Consider the following 8,497-nt stretch of genomic DNA (forward strand, 5'->3'; position numbering starts at 1 on the left):
TAATAAACTTTAATTTATCTCTAATAAACTTTAATTTATCTGTAATAAACTTTAATTTATCTCTAATAAACTTTAATTTATCTTCTGCCGTTTGTCTCTAATAAACTTTAATTTATCTTTAATAAACTTTAATTTATCTCTAATAAACTTTAATTTATCTTTAATAAACTTTCATTTATCTCTAATAAACTTTAATTTATCTTCTGCCGTTTATCTCTAATAAACTTTGATTTATCTTCTGCCGTTTATCTCTAATAAACTTTAATTTATCTCTAATAAACTTTAATTTATCTTTAATAAACTTTCATTTATCTCTAATAAACTTTAATTTATCTTCTGCCGTTTATCTTTAATAAACTTTAATTTATCTCTAATAAACTTTGATTTATCTTCTGCCGTTTATCTCTAATAAACTTTAATTTATCTCTAATAAACTTTAATTTATCTTCTGCCGTTTATCTCTAATAAACTTTAATTTATCTCTAATAAACTTTAATTTATCTTCTGCCGTTTATCTCTAATAAACTTTAATTTATCTTCTGCCGTTTATCTCTAATAAACTTTAATTTATCTCTAATAAACTTTAATTTATCTTTAATAAACTTTAATTTATCTTTAATAAACTTTAATTTATCTCTAATAAACTTTAATTTATCTCTAATAAACTTTAATTTATCTCTAATAAACTTAAAAACTTAAAGCTCCCGTCAGAACCGCTGCTTTAATCCAGATGAATGAAGGAGCCTTCATCTATCTGCAGCTTCTCTTCTTTGTGGGTCTTTCACATCGAGTCCGGACATGTTGCCTTCCTGCTGCAGCACTTCAAAGAGCAAACACGCACGTGCACACGCACACGCACGTGCACACACACGCACGTGCACACGCACGGTTTCCTGACTTTAAAGCTGCAGCTTTATCCTCGAGTTTAACGGCTGAAAGGAGGAGTCAGGTGTTACCTGATGAACCGCCGTCAGATAAACGGCTCACAGAGCGTCTGGGTTCTGTTATCTGGGTTCTGTTATCTGGGTTCTGTTATCTGGGTTCTGTTATCTGGGTTCTGTTATCTGGGTTCTGTTATCTGGGTTCTATATCTGGGTTCTGTTATCTGGGTTCTGTTATCTGGGTTCTATATCTGGGTTCTATATCTGGGTTCTGTTATCTGGGTTCTGTTATCTAGGTTCTATATCTGGGTTCTATTATCTGGGTTCTGTTATCTAGGTTCTGTTATCTAGGTTCTGTTATCTGGGTTCTGTTATCTGGGTTCTATTATCTGGGTTCTGTTATCTAGGTTCTGTTATCTAGGTTCTGTTATCTGGGTTCTATATCTGGGTTCTGTTATCTAGGTTCTGTTATCTGGGTTCTGTTATCTGGGTTCTATTATCTGGGTTCTGTTATCTAGGTTCTGTTATCTAGGTTCTGTTATCTGGGTTCTATATCTGGGTTCTGTTATCTGGGTTCTGTTATCTGGGTTCTGTTATCTGGGTTCTATATCTGGGTTCTATATCTGGGTTCTGTTATCTGGGTTCTATTATCTGGGTTCTGTTATCTGGGTTCTACAGTTCTACAGTCACCTGCCCCCCCCCCCCCCCCCCCCTGGAATAAACCTCTGAAGGCCCCGCCTCTTTCATTTCTATTTACCTTGCCTTTATTAAACCTCTGAAGGCCCCGCCTCTTTCATTTATATTTACTTTGCCTTTATTAAACCTCTGAAGGCCCCGCCTCTTTCATTTCTACTTACTTTACCTTTGATTAAACGTCTGAAGGCCCCGCCTCTTTCATTTATATTTACCTTTGATTAAACCTCTGAAGGCCCCGCCTCTTTTATTTCTACTTACTTTGCCTTTATTAAACGTCTGAAGGCCCCGCCTCTTTTATTTCTATTTACCTTTGATTAAACCTCTGAAGGCCCCGCCTCTTTTATTTCTATTTACCTTTGATTAAACCTCTGAAGGCCCCGCCTCTTTTATTTCTATTTACCTTTGATTAAACCTCTGAAGGCCCCGCCTCTTTTATTTCTATTTACTTTGCCTTTATTAAACCTCTGAAGGCCCCGCCTCTTTTATTTCTATTTACCTTTGATTAAACCTCTGAAGGCCCCGCCTCTTTTATTTCTATTTACTTTTGATTAAACCTCTGAAGGCCCCGCCTCTTTTATTTCTATTTACTTTTGATTAAACCTCTGAAGGCCCCGCCTCTTTTATTTCTATTTACCTTTGATTAAACCTCTGAAGGCCCCGCCTCTTTTATTTCTATTTACCTTTGATTAAACCTCTGAAGGCCCCGCCTCTTTCATTTCTATTTACTTTGCCTTTGATTAAACCTCTGAAGGCCCCGCCTCTTTGATTAAACCTCTGAAGGCCCCGCCTCTTTGATTAAACGTCTGAAGGACTTTGCTCTGAACTGAAACGCCGGCGCCACATTTCAGCCCCGTTTCTTCCAGCTGAAGCTTCTCTCAGAGATTTGGTTACAGAAAACATTTGAAGCCGTCCAAACAGGAACAAACCGGACAGAAACGACCTCTTCAGTCTGTCCAACAACAACTTCCCGAGACGCCGTCAACAAGCGAAGCTGAGCTGCGAGCGGCGGCGGAACCTGCTGAGGCCCAAACATCAGGAGAAGATTGCAGCTCTGTTTTCTCTGTTTTCTTGGCGTGCCTCAGGGCCACCGTAGAAACATCTCAACAGAGTCAGCTGATGCGACCTCACTGGCGTGATGAGGGCGCCCGCCGTGTCACGGCGTGCACGTGAGCCTCAGAGGCTGCAGCATGACTGAACCCCTCAGGAATGTGGAGCAGCGGTAAAAGCAGCCGAGCCGCTGCAGGAGGCCTCCGGCTGCAGAAATAGACTTTGTTGGTATTTTTAAAAGTAAGACGACCTCGAACAGAGCGCCGAGTCTCACTGGTCAGACAGGAAACCAGAAGAAAAGCAGCGCCCCGCTGTTTAAAGTCTGATTTAATCACCGGAATGACTCAAAAAGTTGGTTCTTAAATGCTCGGTGCTGCCCCTGGTGGCTGCTGGTGGTATTACATGTTACTTCCCCTGGAGTTATCTCAGTAATTTGCTGCTTTCAGTGGTTATATTTCACTAAAAGTCAGACTGACATCAAAGGAACCCTCCCAGTCGTGATGTACGACCCGCTGTGAGTGAGCGGCGGCGTGTTTCCCCCCCGCAGAGACCAGCCCTGAAACGCACCGTCAGGGTTTCAGGACATCATTTCACACTCTGCAGAAGCTGGGAAGCATGCTGCTGAGAATCATTCACTCATTTCTGTTTCAGGTCTCTGATGTGTGACTGAGGTCAGGTGGGGGGGGAGACAAAGAGCCAGGACAACAGAGCAGGAAAAATGTCCCATCATCAGCTTCTGAGCATATCAAGACGATCAGGAGGAGAAACAGACACATCTGAACGCTTCAGTCGGGTAAAAGGTGAAAGATCAGAGTGAAAGCTGCAGAAAAGACTGAAAACAGCTGCAGTTTGTCACAAAAATGTTCAGTTTGTCACAAAAATGTTCAGTTTGTCACAGAAATGTTGAGTTTGTCACAAAACAGCTGCAGTTTGTCACAAAAATGTTCAGTTTGTCACAAAAATGTTGAGTTTGTCACAAAAATGTTGAGTTTGTCACAAAAATGTTCAGTTTGTCACAAAAATGTTGAGTTTGTTGGATTTTAAGGCCTGAAGTTAATCACTACCCTGCTGCCGGCTCAGAGGAGCTTCGGCTTGTTCTCACCCCACAACCTCAGAGAGCTTGAAAAAACTCAGCAGCAGCAGCTCGACTCTTCAGAACATGATGACAGAAACCCCTCCACGGCCCGTCTGGGCCTCAGACTCAGCTCACACCCACAAACAGACACAAAACAACCACATCTCAGGCAAAAAACGGTCAAATTTCATGTTTTTACTGCATCAGCTCTGACCTCCCAACACCTGAGTCCAGGTGGTGCGTTCAGAGGCGGCTGGGACACCAGGCCGCTGGCTTCACACCTCTGGCTGTGATTCACTCCACCCCCAACAATGAGAACTAAGTCCTGCAGCTCAAACACTGAAAACACCAATCCATCTCAAAGGTTTCACCGGAACACCTCAGACACCTCAGATAGAACCAGCTGCTCACATCTGCCTGTTAGGGGCCGGAAAACAGTGAAACCAGGGGCCAGAAAACAGTGAAACCAGGGGCCAGAAAACAGTGAAACCAGGGGCCAGAAAACAGTGAAACCAGGGGCCAGAAAACAGTGAAACCAGGGGCCAGAAAACAGTGAAATCAGGGGCCAGAAAACAGTGAAACCAGGGGCCAGAAAACAGTGAAACCAGGGGCCAGAAAACAGTGAAACCAGCCCTCAGCCCTTTTAGGGGCCAGAAAACAGTGAAACCAGCTCCATTAGGGGCCAGAAAACAGTGAAACCAGGGGCCAGAAAACAGTGAAACCAGCTCTGTTAGGGGCCAGAAAACAGTGAAACCAGGGGCCAGAAAACAGTGAAACCAGCCCTGTTAGGGGCCAGAAAACAGTGAAACCAGCCCTGTTAGGGGCCAGAAAACAGTGAAACCAGCCCTGTCCCACCGCCTCTGGCCCACCGCCTCTGGCCCGGACTCCGAACATGTCAGAACCAGCCGAGCTGCACGCACCTGGAGCTGCGACCCGCGGTGGGTTTCAGGAGCGTTCAGCTGCGTAAAAAGCTGCGAAGGTGCGCGTTGGAGGCCCCGCGGAGGGCCGGGACGCGGTCGGGGGTCTTACCGAGGTGCAGGGTGAGGTTGATGGAGTGCGGGTACTGGATGCCCGCCAGCATGGTCTGGCTCTGCCACCAGGTGGTGTCCTGCTGGTTGTTGTAGTCGGTCAGGTACACGGCGCTGTGGTGGTTCCGCTGGTCCTGCGCGTCGCAGATGTGGCACGACTTGGTGACCCCGGTGGCGCCGGTCTGCACGCAGTACTCCTCCGACGGGTAGCCGCAGGTGTTGGTGGCCTCCACCGTCATGTTGAAGGCGGCGTTCACGAACTCGGGCAGGCAGCGCTGCGCCTGGCCCTGCTCGTCCACGCACTCGTCCATGGCAGCGCGGACGCACACCACCGCCACCCAGCTCCAAGCCACCAGAGCCCGCATCAAACTCGGCATTCTCTCAGCCCGCTCCGACCTCCTTCGCGTCCAGAAAACCCCCCGCACAAACTCTCCCAAAACTTGCCCAAAGTTAGCGGCAGATTCCCGAAGCGTCAAGTGAAAGATGCGGAAATGTCCCCAGCGGCGGCTCTGCTCGCTCCAGGCCGCGTCCGCAGCTCGTGTCCCGGCTGTGCTGCTGCTGAGAGTCGGTCTTTGCTCGGGCCTCAGGTCTTTGTGTCCGCCGCCATGCAACAAACTCCAGCAGGAAAAGACTGGAGTCCAGACTACACCCAGTCCGCTACTGCGCAGCTCCCAGGCGCAGAGGACATCGCCACTTCCGTGTCAGGAAACTTCACACAAGACCCCCGAAGTCACCAAATCACCGCACGCTCGCTGTTTTCCTGCGATCACACCGCGCACGCGCTCCGGGATGCAATTAAAAGCGATATGAGCTCAGTGACGGAGCCGCCTCGTGCTTTCCAGAAAACACCAGAGTCCAGCTGCTGTCTGGCACCAGTTTAACTTCTCAATAAACTGAGAATAAACTGTTCACAAACGCGTCAGTTACTCCGCGCGAGGGCTCACGCGGAGGAGGTTTAGCAGCTATGTGAAAAATGCGCAACAAGTTGAAACTTAAATGAGAGCAGCTTTAAAGAACAGCTGATTCCGCTGCAGCTTCTCATAGTTTCTCCTTTCAAAAAGATTTCTCTGTTTTGTTGCAGCCAGGGGCGTAGCTTAGTGCTGGGGGGTCCTGAAGGGGGTGGGCACCATTCAGAAGTCGTGTTTTACTTCAGTGAGCTCCAAATACACCGCTGCTTTGGTTCATTCATACACTTCAGTGATGGCTGCTTGTCTTTCAGTGGCTGAAGCCAGCAGCAGCGCTGCATTGTTCCTGTAAAACACCTCATTCCCAGGTTTCTGATAAATGTCCAACATATAACTGACTATCAGTGCTGAATAATTACAGACTGATATCAACCCCCCCCGTTTGAGGTAAAATGGTACAAAACAGCAGGTTTTTTAACAGCTGAACCGAGTCTTCACACAGAACAACCATCTTCCAGTCCAGGTTCTGTCCACACCACAGCACTGAGTAAGAAACCACATCCGGTTAAACGGCTGCATCATTTCAGTCTTTGAGCTCCTGGATCTCACCGCTTCATTTTACACAGTCGACCACAACATGTGGCTCCACAGACTGTGCAACTGGGACTTTCTGCCACAGCATTAATCTGGTTTAAATCTTAAAAGATAATGATTACTTTGTGTCTAAAGGTAATAAATGTCACGTGGAGTTCCTCAGGGTTCAATTCTGGGGCCTCTTTAATTCAACAACATTAGATTACGCAAAGCAACAGAATATGATGCCAAAATCTGGGGATTGTAATCCTTCACAAACACTCATTAAGCTCCCGAAGCTCGTTGTGTTTGGAGCCAAAGAAGAAGAGTTAAAGATCTGAGCTCAGCTTCACTTTGTAAAGTTAAAAACCACAAACCAGCCCAGAAGTCTGGAGAAGTCTGTTATTATGGACTCTGAGCTGAACCCCAGCAGCCAGATCGGGTCAGTTATGACCTCCATCCTGAGGTCTCTACACTGCTTCCTGCTGGTTTCTGAAGCTTTAACTGGTTCCATCTCAGACCTTCTGCTGGTTTCTGAAGCTTTAACTGGTTTCATCTCAGACCTTCTGCTGGTTTCTGAAGCTTTAACTGGTTTCTGAAGCTTTAACTGGTTCCATCTCAGACCTTCTGCTGGTTTCTGAAGCTTTAACTGGTTTCATCTCAGACCTTCTGCTGGTTTCTGAAGCTTTAACTGGTTTCTGAAGCTTTAACTGGTTTCTGAAGCTTTAACTGGTTCCATCTCAGACCTTCTGCTGGTTTCTGAAGCTTTAACTGGTTTCATCTCAGACCTTCTGCTGGTTTCTGAAGCTTTAACTGGTTCCATCTCAGACCTTCTGCTGGTTTCTGAAGCTTTAACTGGTTTCATCTCAGACCTTCTGCTGGTTTCTGAAGCTTTAACTGGTTTCTGAAGCTTTAACTGGTTCCATCTCAGACCTTCTGCTGGTTTCAGAAGCTTTAACTGGTTCCATCTCAGACCTTCTGCTGGTTTCTGAAGCTTTAACTGGTTCCATCTCAGACCTTCTGCTGGTTTCTGAAGCTTTAACTGGTTCCATCTCAGATCTTCTGCTGGTTTCTGAAGCTTTAACTGGTTTCTGAAGCTTTAACTGGTTTCTGAAGCTTTAACTGGTTTAATCTCAGACCTTCATCTCAGATCTTCTGCTGGTTTCTGAAGCTTTAACTGGTTCCATCTCAGACCTTCTGCTGGTTTCTGAAGCTTTAACTGGTTCCATCTCAGACCTTCTGCTGGTTTCTGAAGCTTTAACTGGTTTCATCTCAGACCTTCTGCTGGTTTCTGAAGCTTTAACTGGTTTCATCTCAGATCTTCTGCTGGTTTCTGAAGCTTTAACTGGTTTCTGAAGCTTTAACTGGTTTCTGAAGCTTTAACTGGTTTTTATCTCAGATCTTCTGCTGGTTTCTGAAGCTTTAACTGGTTTCATCTCAGATCTTCTGCTGGTTTCTGAAGCTTTAACTGGTTTCATCTCAGACCTTCTGCTGGTTTCTGAAGCTTTAACTGGTTTCTGAAGCTTTAACTGGTTTCTGAAGCTTTAACTGGTTCCATCTCAGATCTTCTGCTGGTTTCTGAAGCTTTAACTGGTTTCTGAAGCTTTAACTGGTTTCATCTCAGATCTTCTGCTGGTTTCTGAAGCTTTAACTGGTTCCATCTCAGACCTTCTGCTGGTTTCTGAAGCTTTAACTGGTTTTTATCTCAGATCTTCTGCTGGTTTCTGAAGCTTTAACTGGTTTCATCTCAGATCTTCTGCTGGTTTCTGAAGCTTCAGGAATACTGCAGGTCCAAGTTAACTCTTCTTATCTTAAATCCTTCCTGTTTAACACTGCATTTAATTAACCGATTTAACTGAATTGAAGGACTGTTCACTGTGCTGTATCTTTGTCTCTCATGGTCCTAAGGTTTGGATATTTGTGTTACAACATAAGTGGGTTTCATTTTGATGGTTTTGTAAAATAATACAAAACAAAGAAGAAAAGTTAGAACAAGGAGCCAAAGAATGAGCTTTGTTTAAATCTGTCTCCAGATAAAAGTGTGTTTGGGGCCTGAAATCTTCTTCTTCTGGTACTTTGAACCAGATCAGAGAAGGTAATGAAGTGGAGAGTTTGCTGATTAACTCACAGTTCAGCTCTGATTAGATCTGCAGGGATACGATCAGCGCTTTCCACACGCTGAAGATCAATTCTGTCGACTTTAATCTGTTTAAATGAGACCAAACATCCAAAATACCTTCTACGTATTCACATAAACTTCTTCTGGGTCATATTTAATCTTATATTTGGTGG

At 45.0% G+C, this 8,497-nt stretch overlaps 1 protein-coding gene across 1 annotated transcript in view; it reads right to left on the reverse strand.

Moving 5' to 3' along the window:
• Positions 1–5,465, reverse strand: part of lamc1 (laminin, gamma 1) — a 66,510-nt gene extending 61,045 nt beyond the window's left edge. Inside the window, exon 1 of the mRNA XM_072363343.1 lies at positions 4,729–5,465. Coding sequence (XP_072219444.1) covers positions 4,729–5,104 — 376 coding nt within the window. The 5' untranslated portion in view covers positions 5,105–5,465. The remainder of the gene's footprint in view (positions 1–4,728) is intronic.
• Between the last annotated feature and the right edge of the window lie 3,032 nt (positions 5,466–8,497).

This window comes from Leuresthes tenuis, unplaced genomic scaffold (genome assembly GCF_036924035.1).
Source record: "Leuresthes tenuis unplaced genomic scaffold, fLeuTen1.0.hap1 SCAF_14, whole genome shotgun sequence".
Classification (NCBI taxonomy): domain Eukaryota; kingdom Metazoa; phylum Chordata; class Actinopteri; order Atheriniformes; family Atherinopsidae; genus Leuresthes; species Leuresthes tenuis.